Raw genomic sequence first — 20,386 nt, forward strand, 5'->3', positions numbered from 1 at the left:
CAGATTTCCATTGATCTGGATGTCATTTTAAAAATTCAGTGGGAAGTTGAAATCGCTCAAATAGAACTATCGACTTTTTCGATACAAAATCTTTCAAATTTTTTGTCATGAAAGAATCAATATTAACTTTTTTGATATTAACACATTTTAAATTCGTACTTGATTTTTTCCGGAATCAAATGTTATAATACCTTAGCGTTGATTGTTTTGCTCGTTATCCTAAAATATTTCTGGTTCATATGTTAAGCGTAGATTTTTCTGTTGACTTGCAATGTCAAATAGTTTTTGAGACAAAAGTTGGAAATTGACTTCTTTAGTTTTTTGACAAGCTGATTTAGTACGATTAACTATGATTCTTATTTTTTATTCATAAAATTTTCATTTAGCTGCCTAATTCAATAGTTGAATTCCTAAGTTGGCAAAAAATTTTTTTTTTTTTAAAAACCGTCAGGAATCATCTAGCTAGATGTGACTGACTAAATTTGTGACAAAAAAATATCTGACGGTCATGAAATCACGGACATTGACCAAAAACTGAGTGACGGTTATTTCGCCTTCGAAAAAGGTGGTCATTCATACCCGGGAAAAAATTATCAGACCTGACCATGCCTATTCATGTATGATGAGGCCTGAAATTAGACCTGATCAGGCCTGTTCATGTATGACCAGACCTGAAATTAGGCATGGTAAGGTCTGTTCATGCCTGATGAGGCTTGTCCATGCCTGTTCATGTCTAAAGTGTTAAATACGCTCGGGCCTGAGCAGGCCTGCCCATGTCTGATTAGACCTGTCCATGCCTGTTCATGTTTGAAGTGTTAAATACGCTCAGGCCTGTTCATGTCTTTAATCTCTGAAGCGTTAAATACACTCAGGTCTGATCAGGCTTGTCCATGTCTAATCAGGCCTATAATAGCCTCTGCATAATCAGAAATGTGTAGAAAATTTTTTCTTTGACGAAAAAAACTCTTTTGGTCATGACAAAATGTGCAAAATTATTTTTATCATTACGTTTAAATAATTTTGGAATAGAAAATTTGTTACATTTCCTATGGAATGTCTTGGTCTGCTCTGCTCCTGCCTAATATTAAAATCATTACTTATTTTATTATTTAAATAAATGTGATAATGAGATTCGGTTGAATAAATAAATTAGGACTATCAAAATATATTATAAAATCAATTTTCATTTTATAATTATGATAAACTTATTTGATACGTTATGTACTTCATAGAATTGTTGTCACATAAGATATAGCAACACAGCAGGCGGGAACTTCAAGGCACACGGCTATCATTAAAGTTAAGCAGCATTGAGCGTAATTAGTAGTTGGATGGGTGACTGCTGGTGTTACAGCCGTATAATTATTATATGTAATCATTTTTTTTTTTTATTTTAATTCATTATAGAGAATTGCGTATGCCTCTATCAAGTACTATATCCATGAAATAAAGCAAAATAATTAATTAAAAGTAACAATGGGCTTTCAGACCTGACCATGTCTGATCAGGTCGATTCATGCCTGTTCATGTCTGATCATTTTTTCCCGGGTAGTGGTCACCCATCCGTATACGGACTCGGCAAAATGTCTTGGACTCCATTTATCGAGTGATTTATCTTGGAATTTTCATGTTGCAAAAACAGTAAGCAAAATAAACTCTACATTATATAGTCTGAAATTACGTAAAAATATTTACACTGCTAATATGAAAAAACTTCTAGTCTCAGCAACGTTTTTACCCCTAATTGACTATTGCATTATTGTTTTAACAAACTCAACACATGAAAATGATTGTAAACTTCAACGTGCGTTAAACTCAGCTATTCGCTTTATCTTTCACTTGAAGCGTGACGAACACATCACGCCTTACAGACGTGAACTTGGTTGGCTATCTATTAAAAGTCGCCGTATTTATTATGTTGCTTGCTATTTTTATAAACTTTTAAACATAGAAAAACCTTGTTACTTGCGAGATTTATTCTATGAAGATCTTACTGTTAGGCATTCTGAAAGATTAGCAGCAAAGAAAAACAGTAGTTTCAAAATGCCGAATTTTGCTACAACTTATTATGAATATTCTTTTGTTGTAACGGTCATACGTCTTTGGGATGAACTTCCAATTGATATTGTTAACTCGTCTAGCCTAGAAATCTTCAAGAATAAACTGTTCGATTACTTATTTAATCTGGATATTTAATCTCCATTGTCTTATTCACTATATTTGGTTAAATCGTTTTATTTGTATACTATTATCAGAATTTAACTCTTATTTTTAACATTGTTACTTAATATGTAAAATCATTAATATTCATAATTACTTATTATATCAATTTTGTTATTATTTAAGTATAGCAAATAATCATTGTATAATTAACTGTTAAAGAAATCTATGTACTTAATTTTTTAATATTGCCATCTGGCCAAATTGGCTTTGGCATAATAATAAATTAATCTTAATCTTAACCCATCCAAGTACTAACCTCGCTTAGCGCTACTTAGCTTGGGTGATCGCCCAAGTCAGATGTGTGCCGCCTGGCTATCTCTACCATGAAACACTCTAAAGTATATGTTTAAGGATGACTGTAACCGATCGTGAACCTTTCCATTACATACTTATGAATTGAAAAACTTAATGTCTAAGTTGCAATATATACATTTAACACTCGACATGGACTCTATTTGTTTCAATTTAAATAAAAATCCGGTTAAAACGGCCAAAAAAATATGGGATATTGCATGCCAAACCGACCACTTTTGAACCTGACCCCTTTTAATCGGGCCAAAAGTTTTTTATTCTTTTCTACCCTTTGAAAAATGTGTTTGCGAATTTTTTTCAAATTTGTTTATCCAACCCAAAAAAAATTATGAATTAAAAAAAAAAGCTTTTCTATATTCAAATAGCTATAACTTTGTCAAAAATTGACTTTTTAGTATCTTCTTTTTTTTCATTTTTATTTTTAAACGAATTTTTCGAAAAAATAAACAAAAATAATTCAACATGATCAACTCTATAAATTTATCGCTTTTTTTTTTTTTTTTTTTTTTTTTTTAATAAAATAGTTATTTTTTCAAAGTTCACAATTTTTTATTTTTTTTAAAAAAAAAAAAACTTCAATTAATGTTACAATTATTCCCGCCGATCTCAGCGTGGGCCGATTTTTATTTAATTCAAAAAAGTTGTCTAATTTTCGAAAATGAATTTTTTTTTTAACTAACTTTATTTATATGATAAAATAGATGCAATTCAACGATTTTGTGGTATTATATTTTCAACTTATAGGCTTAAGCTACGACTGTAATAACTAAAATTCAAATTTTAATGTATCAATTAGATCGATAAACTAGGGTATTATAATTTATTGCATACTTACCGATAGTCAGTTTCCTAAATGCTATACCCTGATAGCCACCTTATCTGTAACTTCCCTGACAGCCAGCGCTTTCTCAGTAAGTGTTGACTTCCAGCAGTTACGGTTAATTTATACATCAAGTTGGCGGTAATTCTTCTCTCAACAACAGTTGTAAGCAAATTGACGGAAATCTACGGCCGCAACTTGAATACAAGTTAACAATCAAACTTGTAGTTAAATTTCCTTTCAACTTTACTCAAATTTGAAGGAAATACTTGTACAGCAAGTTTTGACGTCTATTTGCAGAGTAAGTTATAGATAACTAATAGGTAATCGCTCGCTTTGCCAACTTTTTCCGTCAAGTTTGCTTAAAATTGCGGACGTAGATTGACATTAAGTTATGGGTAAGGTGGCTATCAGGGTTACTGTCAAACTACGTCCGCAATTTGAAGCTAACTTGACGGAAAGAGTTGGTAAAGCAAGCGATTAACTATTAGTTACCTATAACTTACTCTGCAAACAGACGTCAAGACTTGCTGTACAAGTATTTCTGTCAAATTGTAATAAAGTTGAAAGGAAATTTAACTACAAGTTTGATTGTTAACTTGTATTCAAGTTTCGGCCGGAGATTTCCGTCAATTTGCTTACAACTGTTGTCATGTAAAAAATTACCGCTAACTCGATGTCAAGTTAACCGTAACTGCTAGAAGCCAACTACTTACTGAGAAAGCGCTGGCTATCAGGGTAGTTTGAATACAGAAAAGCCCATGAAAAACTACAGTGATTGCTTGAGCATGAGTATATGTGAGACTCGTATCCGACGCTTTACAAGCCTCCCTAGACAGCTATAATGCATACCTCGAAAGTCTGGACTTAGATCTCTCTCCAAAAAAAAAAAAAAAAAAAAAAAAGTAGTTTTTACACTCATCGACTCTAACCCTCAGGACATAGTCTTTACAATTAAGAACGAACATATCAGGCCATCGACATCAGCTAAATTCTTTGGTATGATACTGGACCAGAAACTAACATTCGAAGAACATTACAATAACTTTATATCAAGAATCAACAAAGTTAACCCCCTAATTAGAGCTATGTGCGGAGCATAATGGGAAGTGGCTCCAGCAACCCTTCTAAATATCTATAGAGTACTGATCAGAACAAAAATCGAGTACGGGGTCCCACATAATGAACGCGATATCCACTAACTCAATGATGGCAGGGAAATGAGATTCATCTAAAAATTAGACTTAAAGATTTCTCTGATCGTTATATACTAAGATCTATGAGTGTCTCCAATAACCTAGTCATTCAGACCCAGTCAAAACTGGATGACAGTGTAATCCAAAATAAAGCCAATCAATTTATTCTAGAAACATTCCCAGCAATTAGCTTTTAAAAGACAATAAACTGTACCAGGACATTATCTACCAACCTAAAACACAACCGCAGCAAATGTACCCTTTCTCAGTTTTCCGGGATCCATAAAACATTGAGATATCAACACCAGCGAAGCTCGGTAATCCACCAGCAAAAATTATCAAAAAATAATCAATGAAAAACTACAGGACTTCGCTCAGGTGTGCACAGACGCATCCAAAAGGATGCGTCTCGACATTCTGGATTTTCTGGAAATTCTGGATACTTGGACATTCTCGCATTCCGAGCAATGAACAGGCGAATAAGCTAGCTAAGGAGGCGATCACCAGTGCAAAACGAACTTTCACTCCAATCCCCTAAAATCTTGCGACTATCATAAAAAAAAGGACCATCAACCGCACAGTCGAGTTCCTTAAAAAAGTTGGGAAGGTGAAAGAAGTCCACTATTTAAACTACATCTTCAAAGAAACAAAAAAACGCTGGTTCGCTAAATATGACATGCCCAGGAAAATCACCACTACATTTATAAGAATGCGTCTAAACCATTACAACTTAAACTCCAGTTAACACAGAAAAAAATTTATTGAGTCATCAGCGTATCCTTGCGGATCACCAGACCAGGATTTAAATCACATCTTTTTTGAGTGCCCGATATACCAAGATCAAAGGAAAACGCTAAACAGTATTTTCAACAAACTTTGTAATCTAGCTCCAACAGACATCACACCACTTTTAGCGAACCCCTAAAAAAAAATTGCATACATTCTCTCCAACTATCTGAGCAAATTTAGTCTCGAGATTTGAAGTTTAAAAATGAGCACATAGAGACACCTATAAACAGCCTGAAAACAGCAACGATATCACAACAACAATCACTTCACCATCCGGTACAACGACTAAATGGGAAATTTCCCAGTGCCAATAGCAATAATAATAGTATGTGAGACTCCATCGGTTCAATGTTATTTGGGTGGATGTAAAAACTGTCCAGGTGTAGATGAATTGTGTCACATTTTACTGAAATATTCTAAGAACCGAGAAATCGAGAATATTACGTATAAGTATTGGATGTCAAAACCGAGAAGTACACAGAAAGAAAATTGAAAGAATTTTTACTATTTTACTGTTGTAATTTTTATTAAATAAAGTAGTAACGGTGGACTATAATTCTCATTTATTAACTTTTGCGACCTACTATTGCAAATTTTATCCAATGAACAAGATTAGCAAGAGATTTAAAAAGTCGAATACTACAGAGCAAATTATACGAGATGTGTTAGTAAACTTTACAATTCAACTATTGTAAGAATTGACAGTCGGCTTTTTTAAAAGATATTTTAGGGAGGGAAAGAGATAGGAGGTTGGACTAATGGGTACCTTTGCAGTAACCGAAAAAAGAATTCGGAGTCTTCGTCCTATCCGGAAATCGAACCCAGAACTCTTAAATGATAGCCCAGAGACTCTCCCTCTATGCTTACCGAGGTAAACTACTATTGATGTCCTTCAGCATTTACATAAACTTGGAATCTAACGCTGTGCATGGCCATCACTCATACTAATTGAAAAACATTCCAATTTGACAATTGTAAAATTTGTTATACTTCTATTGGAAAGATACAAAGGTACTCCTGGAAATTTTAATCTCTTACTTTTTACAATAGTAATATTGTATTTTTTCTAATCGAATTTAATACAATAATAATTTAGTAAAATAACGATAGTAAATTGTAAAATTTTGTGAATAAATAGTAAATTTTCTTCTAAAATATTTGACAATTAATAGTAATGAAAGTATAGTCCAGCTTTACAATAGTTGTATCGTAAATTTTACGAAGAATTGCTTTCCGTGTAGTTTAGAAACTTTTATGAAGCCAACAGAAGAATTTGTTGTCATCTTTTGTAGTGAAATAAAAATTCTTCTACCTCATTCATTCATTGCTAAAGAACAAGCCAAATTTTCTAAAACATTGAAAGAAACATCAAAACCAAATGAATTTGTCATTATTTATGATTTTACAGAGAATTATGCGTTTGTAGTAGAAAACGCGGCATCTGGTTTTCACTGGAATAATAACCAGGAACACTTTTTCTGGTCGTGATTTATTATAAAGTAAATTACAAACTTGAACACAAAAGTTTAGTAGTTATTTCAGATTGCAATAATCAGGATGCCGTTGCTGTTCATGTTTTCATCAAAATAATAACTGATTGCGTGAAAAGTCTCTCTGAATCTTGTAACAAGATTTATTATTTTTCTGATGGGACTCGTCAACAATTCAAGAACTTTAAAAAATTTATAAATTCATGAAGATGATTTTGATATTCCTGCTGAATAATATTTTTTTGCGACTTCCCAGGGCAAAGATCCGTGTGATGAAGTTGGTGGCATTATCAAACGACGTGCAGCAAGAACAAGTCTCCAACTTGTGGTTGATGAACAACTAACGACACCTGAAGGACTTCGAATGGGCTTCTACACCGGATAACTTGCCAAATATCATAGTCAAGTTTTCTCCAAATGAAGATTACAATACAACAGTAAATGATTTAAATAATCGATTTCTGTTAACGAAACCGATTGCAGAAACTCAACAACTACACTTTATAGTTCTGGATAAAAATGGTTGTTTATATGGTAAAAAAATTTTCAAACTCGATTAAACACAGAATTTGTAAAATATTTAAACTCCAAAGAGGAAATTAATAAATGATTTTGTGCATTGGTTTTAGAATTATTGAATGTTAACTGTATTAATCATTAATCCTAATGAATATAATCGTAGCTTAAGCCTATAAATTGAAAATATAATACCTTAAAATTGTTGAATTGCATTTATTTCATTATATAAATAAAGTTGTTAAAAAAAAAAAAAAAAATTTATTTTTGAAAATTAGACAATTTTTTTTCAATTAAATAAAAATCATAGAAAAAAAATCAGCCTACTTTGAGATTGGCGGGAATAATTGTAACATTAATTGAAGTTATTCTTAAGAAAAAAAATAAAAAATGGCGAACTTCGAAAAAATAACTATTTCATAAAAAAAAAGCGATGATTTCATAGAGTTGATCATGTTAAATTTTTTTTGTTTATTTTATCGAAAAATTCATTTAAAAACAAAAATTTTTTAAAATGATATCAAAAGGTCAATTTTTTAAAAAGTTATGGCTATTTAAAAATAAAAAAGCTATCGAAAACTTCTGGCTAGATCGAAATAAGTCCGGTTGAGAAGTGGTCGATTTGGCATGGAATATCCCATATGTTTGTTTTACATCTTAAATATTTACTATTAAAATTAAGAAATGATTAAATATTGCGATAAAAGCCATATAATATCAACTTTGATAAATTGTTTGATGTAAGCTGGGTAGGGCTTGAATTTACAGCGATGATAAAAGTTTGAATTCAAAATCTGATGTATTATAAAGCTTAATTTAGTTGAACTGCTAGAAAATCTTAATTAAACAGTAGTAAGCAATAACATCTTAAGGACGTTCATAGACAAGAAAAAGACACCAATAGGTTATGGCTATTGGTTTCTTTCTCACGCACTATAGCTGCCTCTTTTTGTAGATTATCGCTCACTTACTTCCACTCACGTAAAATATCGAAAGTCACTGACTTCAAACATTTTTTATAAGAAAATGAATACCGCTCGTTTTCGTTATTGTTGATAAAAAATACTTGATATTTCTTCAATTAATGATTCTCAGTTTTTTAAAACAATCCTAAGAAAAGTACGATTGATATTTAATAAAACGTTCGCTTGAACGTCGGTCAGCATTAGGGTTTGTATGTAAAATACACATATTTTAAATGCTAATATTTCAAAATTTAGTGCTGCAAGGACTATTTAAAAAAATTCTTGTGTATAGCGGATACTAATGAGTATAAGTACTCAAAGTTTTAAAAAACTGTAAGGAAATGGTTTTTTCTTGGAACGTCCTTAAGGAGGTTCGAGCGTAACTTATGAGTCAAAATAATGTTGAAAATTTTTTTTATTTTCAGTCTCCCCAATATTCATCAAAATTCTTTATTTTAATTTAAAATAATTAGAACAATTTAATCATTGATGATTTTTATTTATATAATAAAATAAAGTAAAAAAATTAGGAAAACGGTTAACCTTGAAGGCTATCCCTGCGTTAACGCCATAAGAGCCCGTGTATAAGAAGATAAAAAATGCGATTTTTGAAATTTAATATCTAAGTAACTAAACGGTGAATCTGTTGATTAAGACATTATTGTTTATTCGTGTTCAACTTTGAATAAACAGTATATTGGAATATTCGATACGAAAAAAATATGAGTGACGCATATATGCAAACAAAATATACTTAGCAGGCAAATCTATTACTTTTTAACAATATTGTACAAAAATTAGTTAATGATTTAAATATCAACGTTTCTATCTAGAGCAAGTTTTGAAAATGATAATCATAAAAATTTGGGCTTGATTCAACCTGATCATTTCTAAAATTTTGAAAATTTGAAACAAGTCGTAACTTTCTCCATAAACTTTTTATTTTTGAAGAGAAAAAGGTTTTTGATTAAAACATAATTTCAGTTTGGTTAGAAGCTTTTATCTTTAGCAATGTTAGTTTTTTCTATGGTATTTATAAATTTTATTGATATTTATTCCGATATTTAAGGATTTTAAATCTTACTTCATGTTGTCATTAAACGATTTCCTAAGAGTTTAACTTTTCAAAGTTGAAATCAATGTAAATATAAAATAGATGGAAGGAAAATTTTCTTTATTTATTTTTAAATAATTTTTTTTTGAACTCTTAATCATGCATGGTTAACCGTACAAAAAAATTTTGATTCATGATGAATTTCAGAATGAACTTCAGATTCTGAAACAAATATGCATTTCATAGTAAATTTCAGTTGAAGTTCATACTGTACTTGGAACGAATTGTATAGAAAACTTACAATTCTTAATTAGTAAAATAAATCATTAGAGTCGATGATCGTAAAATATCTTTTTCAATTCGCACTAACTCAACAGTCTGAAAAGTCGAAATTTGACAGCTTTCATCAGATAAATTTTTAACGCAACTGTAGACAAGATGCGAACCATTATTTCAAAATTCATCATGAATTACAGGATGAATTCGAGCTAAACTTCATAATAAATTAGGAACTAATTATTAATGAAAGATAATTTAAATAATGAGTAAAAAAAAATTTTTAATGTATTCGAAACAAGATTTTTTTACTCATATTTTTTTCATCAAATTCATATTTATTTCAGAATCAAATTCATCAGAAATCAAAATTTTTTTTGTACACCTCGTCTTCTTTCAACACGTCAAAGTCGAGCAATTTTCAATAAAAATCTCATTAATTATCGGCACATCAAACTGCTCATATAAAACAAAAAAGTTTATATTTATATTATAATCTTGCTTTTCCGAAAATTAGAACATTTTTAAATTGTCTATCCATAAAAAAAAAAAAAAAAAAAAAAACGAACGCCATTCGGCTACACCCGAAATGGAAGGTAGATTTCATAGAATTAATTATCATCTGGTTTCAATAACTTTCGTTTGACACTAAATAAAATTGATTTCAACATACATAAGTAGATTGTATTACACATTGCCTGAAAAGAGTTCAATTGAACTCTTAACTTCGAGAAAGTAACTAATGATATGAAAAATTTTATGTTATATGCGTCTCATTAGAGGTAATTTTGTGAGCTTTTACATGAATTTATCAAAAATTAGTTACTTTTTTTCTATCAAAAATTATACATAAATGAAGTAATTGAAAACTTGATTTTTACTATTTCGATCATTTTTAAAAGCTACTATTTCCGAACTAATTGAAGGATTTTGCTCATTTTAAGGCTCATGCAAGTTAATTGTCCAAGGAATCTGTATACTAAATTTCATTAGAATCTGTTGAGAATTCTCGATAGAATAACATTCACAAGTTAGTTGTACTACACATTTCCTGAAAATGGTTCCATAGAACTCTTAACTTTGATAAAATAACTAAAAATGGTCAAAATCTCAATGTTGTATACGTCAAATTAAAGGTGATTTCATTAGTTTTCACATGAATTTATAAAAAATTAGCCATATTTTTTCAATCAAAAGTTATACATCAATGACGTCGCCGAAAATGTGATTTTCACTATTTTAATCATTTTAAAGAGCTACCATTTCTAAACTTGACAGATTTCCCTCATCTTCGAACTCATTCAAGGTTATTATCCAAAGAATATGTGTGGCAAATTTCATCTAGATCAAAATGATTGGAATGATTAGAATAAGAGTAGAAAGTTACTAAATATTAATATTCTATACAATTATTATTCAACAGTATTATTCTATACAATGTTAGGCAAATACATCGATTTTTATCGATTGATTGTTGGGACAGCAGGAATTCATAATCATACTTTTTTTTTAAGAAAGAATAGCTAAATCATTAATAACTGAAATAGCTAATATGTATTGGAATGATCATGAAGGATGAACTCCAATATATCATAAAACAGATAAATATAACATAAATATTAATGTTGATATTGATAAATGATTATACTGATTTTAATGATTAAAATTAAAATGGTAAATTGTGTTTGATGTATCTTCTCTAAAATTTCACAACAATATCGTTAAATATATATATATATATATATATATATATATATATATATATATATATATATATATATATATATATATAAGCAAAATAGGGTTCCGTTAAGTAAAGTTTTCGGCAAAACTACTGAAGCTATCGGGATGGGACTGCTACCATTCGACGCAGAATTTTTCGTAGATGGTTATAGGCTACTAATTTTTTGGATTTTATAAACCCTTTCTTATTTTTTTTACGATTTTCTTTTGTTTTTATTACATAACCTTAATATTTGATTGATTTAACGTCATTTAAAAAAAGTTTAAGAAAGAAGCTAATTATGTCTGATGAACTGTGTTGAAAATTTATATTTATATGCTGATCGTGTGTTTGGTGATGATAATTGCTTCCGTGAAATAAAATAGTTAGATTTCTATGAAATCTACTAAAAATGTTGTTGTTTATAAACTAGGACTTTTTGTAAGATGAAATTTAGGCCATGTCTATTGAGTTTCAATAACATTTACAAAAAATTTCCTTACAACAAACGTCTCATTAGCAGCGGGAAAAAAGTCATTGTAAGGTTTTCAAAACTTAACATTACATGTAGTAATTCAGTCAATGGACTTACAATTTTACATACGTGTTATTTTTGCTGATTACATAACTTATAAATTGTTCTCTTTGCGGGATCGCGGGAATGTAACAGATTAAAATGAATTGATTTTCCAAACACTAAATATGTGAAAAATGAATTTGGCTACTTATTTAAATAGAATTCGTAAAAAAAAATGTTAAATTTATTTTTTATAAAAAATTGATGTCACTGAGAAAATTTTAGATAACAGAAAAATTGTTCGCACTTGAAGCTAGGCAGATTTTAACTTGACTTATGAGACTTGCGTTGACTTTAACTAAAACTTTCAATGCTCATTTGGAATCTGTGCAAATCAAAACAATACTCCGATTAAATTTCAAGTCTAGATCTAAAAATGCAATTCTACAACAGCGCTTAGCGAAGCGGGCGGGTAACAGCTAGTGACTGTATATATTTCGACTTGAGATACATCATAAATGAACTTTAACGTTCAATTTCATGAACAAAAATTGATTTTAATGATATTTAAAAGAGAAAATTTGTTTTTTCTTTCTTAAAAAGTACGTGAAAAAAAGAAAATTTTAAACACGCTATAGCGAGAAGTTTGGAAGTCTACGCCACAAAATACGGAGTAGACAGACTTTTTAGGTAAATTTCGTAGAAATCTATCTATTGCATTGGCCCTTGAATTGGAATTCACACGGAATTTTGTCATTTTGTCTCTTATGTAGTCGAGTAAGGCTCAAAATTAGCATTGGTTCAAAAGTTCACATATATATCTGTACATATGTATATAACCAAATTTTCGCGGAAGGTGCACGGGGAACTTAACTAAACTTAATTCTAAAATAAAAATCTGGGTTATACTTCGTTATCTTTCCGATTCTCAGTTTCTGATCTCAATAAAAATAGGGTGCCATGTAATTTTTGATCACTGGGATTACCAAACTAGGACATTACACGCTAGGAATTATCAAACTAGCCAAACTTAAACTCAAACGTAAACAAAACTGAATAATCTTTACTTGCTAGGGATTCTCAATTAGCTAAAGTCGAACTCACCCGCGAACTAGATAATTCTTTATTTATCAGAAATTATCAAAACGAACCAAAACGTAAACTTAACCGGAAATAACGAAAACTTAACAAAAATGGGGACCAAAGGATCAAGGACTGGAAAGACAACGGGATGCCTCGGGGTCGCTCAGTGGGCTGGTTCGTGGAGAGAGGGCGTGATTCGAGTAAAGAGGATCCATGATTTTAATAATTTATTCACAACACCAAAAATTTATGCTTAAAACAAAACTCTAATTTATTCAATAAACCGTAAATTTAATTAACAAAAGCGATTCTAAATTACTATAAAATTACTGGAACGATACAGCTAACAATAATTAACGCTAAAGCCAAGTTACAGAACCTTACTCTCATAAAATAAAATAAATAAATAAATAAATATTACTGACTCGAATAACAATTTCAAATAAATATGTCAACGGAACTCTAAATTATTTACAATACAAAATTTATTATAGCCAGGGTTATCTAATATCTCAAGAACTAAAACTCTATTATTAACGCTTAAATTAAAATAAATAAAAGACTCTCATACCTGATATAACAATGTCGATGCTGAGTAACTTTTTATATTATATTAAACAAACTTCATCAACTCTGTATTCATATCTGTAGCTCAAACTAAAATGTAACGACTAAACTCTTAATCTGTAGCTGCAACGATACCCCAATCACCTGTAGTGATCAGAGGCGACTCTCCAACTCGACTGAACTCTATATGAAGTCCCAAACTCAACTGTCTTAACCGTGACTCACTCGAACGCTAGCTCAACATAAACTAAAACTTAATACTCAATTAATCCCCAAAAATATATTAATTCTTAATCAAACAATTATAGCTCTGAGTACGGATATTCCTCGCGTGAATGCTCTCCAGGAACTGACTTCAGCTGGGACCGAAACCAAAAACGTAACTTAAACCAAAACTCAAAATAACATTAACTAAAACTTAGAATAAATACGGCTTTCACGGTGATAACAGTCACTGTTATCCCGAGTCCTGCCAAACGTAAAACGTAAACGTAACTTGGACTGATCCCGTATGATTTGTCATGTTCCTTTATAGCGGAGCGCTGGCATCTCAGCCAGGCCTAGGTATTCCACATGGAAGTCTCAAAGAGATAGACTAGCGTCTAACGAAACCGGGTGACTTATAGTCTCGCTCCACGGTAACGTTGGCTTACCCTCGTACTTAGCAGCCTCAAAACTCAAAAACTCAATAACTCAAAACTCAAAATAACTCAATAAACCCTCAAATGACTCGACCTTAATATTTTCCCAAAACTTGACTCTAAAAACTGACTCTACTCTCTAAAATCTCAACTATATCCTCAACTCTTTAAGTTCACTCTACAACTGTAGCACTAGTTACTCGGCATCAACACTCACTAAACTCACAAAAACTATAATCTTTAATCCTCAAAATTATTTTTTACAATATTTGGCCTTGAAATATAAGCTTAAAATTACAAAAATACGTTGGCGCTAGTGACGTTCATTTTAAATAGACCCCGGTCGCTGAAATAACGTCACAATATATATAAGATATAACACGACTTGTCAACACGATAGCGTCTACAATTCTCAACGGATTCAGATAAAACTTGGTACACATATTCTTTGGGTAATTACCTTGAGCGAGTTCGAAGATGAGCAAAATCGATCGATTAGTTTAGAAATGGCGGCCATTTAAAATTTTCAAAATAGTGAAAATCACGTTTTCGGTGACTTCATTGATGTATAACTTTTAATGAAAAGAGATAGGTAATGTTTGAACAATTTGAAAAAATCATGCAATAGCTCATGAAATTACCTTCGAGTAGTTCACACCTATATTGTTTTTTTTAACTAAAATTTAATCATTATATGAACTTCAATCACGCTTTGTATGATAAAATAATTTAACTATCTAAAAACAAAAAAAAATAAATAAAACAAATTAGCTAAGTTAATTCATCATGAAATCAGCTTATCAACTACAGAATACATCAAAGTGACATGTATGAAAACAAGTTAAAAATGATTAATTTTAAAGAATTGATTGTCATACATATTGAAAAATATTTTATTTTTTTTAAAAAAGAAAATTTTTCAAATGATAAATTTCAATTAATTTCAACCTATTTCATCAATTTAAGGGAAAAATATTGATAATTAAAAGTAATAAGCCTTTTTCTTGAGGAAAAGAGTGAAAACAAAATCTCAGCCAATATTAAATGATGTGTTTTGAACACTAGCTCTAAAATAGGATAAATTTTTAGTTGATCCATTGAATTATCCGCTTTTAATTGTATTATTTATGGAAAAAAAAAAAATATACAAAGATATATATATTTGCATACGCGTCCCGAGTCGAAATATAAATTCCAATTTGAGTTGTTACAAAAACACTTGTTTCCAAATATTTCGTGGACGATATCTTTCGAACCAATCAATCGATTTTCACGTTCTTGGCAACGATCAACGCAGTTTTTTAAGCTCTAATGATTATTCCATTTCATTAAAAACGATCCGGAAAGAAATGTCAAAGTTATGTAAGAAAAACACTTTTTTCGGTTTTCTTTCGTTCACGATATCTCCCGAACGAATCAACCGATTTTGACCGGATTAGCGGCGATCGACGTGGTTTTTCAAGCTTAAAGGCGGATTAGTTTTTGAAGTTGATCGATAGAGCCGTTTAAAAGTTATTACAAAAAATGTCGGAGTTATGTTAAAAAAATCAGGAAAACGTTTGACCCTACAGGCCATCCCTGCAACAAAATTTTTTTCTTATTTTTTTTTTTAGATTTCCTTTTGAATGGCGCCAACTGCGATGTAATCAGTCAAGCTGTTTAAAAGTTATAAGAGGGTCACATACATACACACACACACGCGCGCGCGCATACAGACATAGTGACAACATCGCAGGGGTCATCAGGCAAGCTTCCGGTGGCCTTAAAACGTCGAGATCTGATGAAAATTCAATTTTTGCAGGAAATTAAAATTTTTCTTTCTTGTGACAATCGTTTCAATTCAAGTGTTCAGATTATCACTTCGGATACTTAACATTTTTACTATCCTTGTTACCCTATGTATCGAAATTAAATTGATCTAAAATCGTCCTACGCTCGGACTCGAATACGGAACCCTACGCTCTCTAAGCCTAAACCTAACCGACTACTCTATACTACGCATGTAATTATTTTGATGATAACTATACATGCTTTAAACATAATAGAATTCTCATTTAATCCTTATACTCTTCAATAAGGATTTTGAGGCTTTCATTCGGATTCAAAACCTACCATACGCCGCAAAGAAATAATGCTGTTTTCCAACTATGAATTTTCGATTTCGAAGAGTCCTTTCAAATTATTTGTTTTATTATATAACTCAAAATTATGTCCATTAAGTTAACAAATTTTTGTAACAAGAAGATAGATGAAGGAAATATTAATTACATTGCTATTCTTTATACACTTTTACCCCTAACTATTGTCGAATATCGTATTCATTTTTTAATATTTTAAAATTTATGTTGTCACCATAAATTAAACCTTTTTTCAAACAAATTAATAGTTTTTGTTTAGTGTTAGTTTAGTTTTTTATGGAAATCTTACGAAAAGTTTTTAAGTTAAAATCAAGTATACAAGAATAGTATACTGCCCTAGATGTGTAATATACTATTTCTTTTCTCCTCTAGTGCAATGAATAACCTCTTAAAAAATTCTAACTTTAAAATTAAAGATTTCCAAAACTGTACGATGCAGCAATCTCATTTGTTACCAATCGATGCAGAATTATTATTATTATATACTCTGAAGAAATGCAAAAAAAAATCGATTCTTGTTCTGATTGCTCCTATAACCCTTTTATATAAGGTCATTTAATAATTTCTATTTTTATCTTCTTTTGAGAGCATGAAACTTATAAAAATCTATTCCACTTCAAGACATGATGGACTCTCAAAATACTGATATGTGACTGAATTCCAAAATTTTTAAATTAACGCTAGTTATTAAAAACTTAATTATAATTGAGAAAAAAAAACAGATTGAAAAATTTTAAATGTAAATAAGCATTTGCATTTATGAATCATTAAACGGATTTGGTTTTATTAAACGTTTCAAATCTTTTACAGCATTTGAAAAAATTAATTAAACTACCTGATGAACTATATAAGTTTATTCAAAAAATCATTTAATTAATTATTAAGTATATACGGTTATATCAGCACGTTAATGGACCTAATTCAATTTTTCGAACTTGAAGGAAAATTTGGTCCATTGGTCACTGAGAATTGATTATTCGTTACTTAATAAAATAACAAATATGTATTTAGATTTTTACCGACATTATTTATTATCTATAAACTTATTGGTAATAAGACTTATTAACAATTGCATACCTTAAGCGTGAGCGTATTGTACTATTCTCGCCTAAAAATCAAGATCCCGTGTTTCGTCTCATTAATATGTACCTCACAGACATAATATGCAAACAAATGCTACAAAACCTATACTGTCAGAAAAAAAAATAGTCACTGATCTTTTAAAAAATTTTTAAAAATTTTTTAATAACTATTTTTACATAAAGTGATGATTGATGACATATTTCTTATGTTATATATTAATTTGTACATACAACTCAAATTTTTTTCGATGAAGCAAAAACTTTTCAAGTTTAAAATACAACTTTTCACTGAATGAGACTTTTGAAGTTGTAGTGAGGATTCTAAATCAACGGGTGGTTCACATTAAGACCTCAAAATCCTCAATGAGGATTTTGAGTATCAAAATAGAGTTACTTTCTGTGCAGCAAATGAAACATCAAAAAAATTAAGGCTTCTGAGGTTAAAACTAGGATTTGTTTTTTGACTCGGGCGTAATTTTAAAAATTTCGAAAAAAATAATTCTTTTGAGCAATTTTTAAAAATGATATTCAGTTAATAGCTTGAAAAAATTATTTTATTTCTTCTAAATTCATATTTTTCGAAAATTCATAGATAATAAAACTGTTAAATTCGAAACCCTCAAGAACTTACGAATAAGTATATTTTTGAATGCACTGAGTTTAAAAATAGCAAACATTTTTTAATTGTAAAAGCTAATTATCGTAAATTGCAAAAGATCTGTTTTTTTTTTTTTCTTTTGTTTGTATGTACTTACGTGCTTAACAAAAAGATAATCTAAACTATGTATAAAATTATTCATACGAGTTACAGATAAATAACCGAATTGGAACATTCTATTTTTTACAGTGATAAGCATCCTTTTTTATCACTTTGGACAATTTCTGACAGCTAAAATTTTTACCACTATTTGCGGGAATATTGACGCATGCGCAAATACATTTCAATGGTTTTTCAATTAAATATAATTAAAACTTCCTTCTCTGTATAATAAAAAAGAGTTTACACTTTAGTAATACGGAAAAACCTATTCTCATTATTTACTGTATAATCTTTTTTCGAATAATAGTAAAAATTTCGAGTTTTTTTGCCGATAAAATGAAAAGTTTACTTATCACAAAGAGAAATGAGAAATCCAAAAACATCGAGCATCCTCATACAAAAACGTTTCTTTTTTTTTTTTTTTTTAATGTAGATGGTGCAACTTAAAAACTTTCTTTCATACTGAAAGATGAATCATTCATCAAATACAACATTTAAATAGACATTTGAGAGTAATAGAATATTATTGAAGTCAATTTCCGTCAGATAAAATGATAAAGAAAAATAAAAATAAAAAAAAAATATGCCGAAAAAACCAGATGATTATAATTTACCTAAAATTCAATTAACATTCATACAATTAAATCGCTCAAAAAATATAAAAATACTTAACACCATAGTATATTGATGATACTAAAAATATTTTGTAAACTCAATAATTAGTGATGATTTTGTTACTCAATACGGAATTTAAATCTCGAGTTAGTTGTTTTTCAATAATGGTACAAACAATCTATATATTTATAAAATAATGAACATACCAGCTGGATAAGCCTGCTTTGACTGAACAATATTCATAAAAATATTCGTGACATTATATAGCTGTCCCATGCCTTTTGGATTAAATTTTGTTGTTGCATTATAAGGCAGACCCGTCGTATTTACTGAAGTGAAATTGACAGCTTGTGAAGCCATAATATTTTGAAGTTGTTGATCAAGATCTTTACTTATAGCACGCATTTTTGTAGTTAAATCATTTGCTTTCAATTCATAATCATCTTCTGGTAATCCTGCAAATATTGTCACCACTAATATATGGAAAACTAGCCATTGAAAGCAAGTGAGCGCGACCATTTTATTATAAAAAAAATAGCCCGCGCCACTTTAGACGCTCAACAATTAAAACATAAACTGACTACACTAGTATGTATGTATGAACACACTACAGAGATCCTATAACAACGAACAACATAATTAGATGATAGTTGAGAAGTTAGTTATAAGTTAAAATAAATCGAATATCGAAATATCGAAAGATGAAAGCTTATTCCTTATTGGTTGATTAAATAAAATTCGAATAGTTTCCAAAGGTCAAAAGAACTTGAGGCGCGCGCAGCTCAGATATTTGTTATGTCACTAGGGTTACATTTGTCCAGCAAGGTCACTAGATTGATTATACTGCCTCCTTCTGGGCTGAGGTGTGAGTTGTGATCACGCGGGATCTATTTAAATCTACCCGAGTCGAAATATCAGACCCGTTTTAACTGTAAAAGTTTCCAAATCCTTTGTAGTTCAATTTTCAGCCTTAGAAGACGCCTGTTTTGACTGTTGTTATGCCTCCATCTAGTTTATAACATATTATTATTTTTGATTAAGGATCTTACCGACGGCGGCTTCTCGCCCGGGAGTATTGAAATACTCGGTCTCAGTGCGGGAGAGGAATTTAAATTTAATAATAAATTATAAGACGAGTTTGTTTAGTTGGTTTACTCAATATTTGAACTTTAATTTATTATTAGATTATTTAATAGAAAAAAAAAGAAAAACTCTTGTAAAATCGCTCGACAGTTGTTTAACAATAGATAGTTCTCAACTACTTGAGTTCTCGAGGAGTAGTGTCGTTACAAAAGCGTTGATTCGAAGTCCTCAGCTTCACATCTCCCTCCATTTTTCCACACACATAGGCTTACACTACGTTACAACTTAACTATTCCTTACAACTAATACATATATAGAGACTTATCCTTATAGCACATAATTTCTATCTTTTACAACCTAGTTCCTTGAACACTATTACTTATTAACTTACACTGTGATAGATTATTTTCTTCTACTGAATTATTTTATATATTATTTTATTAATGGGGTTATAGTAGTATTACTGATGAAGATGATTATGCTATTAATGACTATATTAATAACAATAATGATAATAATAATAACAATAGTAATAA

At 30.1% G+C, this 20,386-nt stretch overlaps 1 protein-coding gene across 3 annotated transcripts in view; it reads right to left on the bottom strand.

The window, feature by feature from the left end:
* Nucleotides 1-19,373, bottom strand: part of LOC141530129 (prominin-like protein) — a 32,285-nt gene extending 12,912 nt beyond the window's left edge. For 2 of the 3 annotated variants that reach the window (XM_074247036.1, XM_074247027.1), the window contains exon 1: nucleotides 18,974-19,364. In XM_074247036.1, the coding sequence (XP_074103137.1) occupies nucleotides 18,974-19,286 (313 nt within the window). In that variant the 5' untranslated portion in view covers nucleotides 19,287-19,364. Of the gene's footprint in view, nucleotides 1-18,973 lie in introns of all 3 variants that reach the window. The other variant, XR_012479713.1, reaches the window with a different exon arrangement.
* Nucleotides 19,374-20,386: the final 1,013 nt, after the last annotated feature.

This window comes from Cotesia typhae, unplaced genomic scaffold (assembly GCF_013202065.1).
Source record: "Cotesia typhae breed Kobodo isofemale line unplaced genomic scaffold, CoteBio_Ctyphae contig_119, whole genome shotgun sequence".
NCBI classification, from domain to species: domain Eukaryota; kingdom Metazoa; phylum Arthropoda; class Insecta; order Hymenoptera; family Braconidae; genus Cotesia; species Cotesia typhae.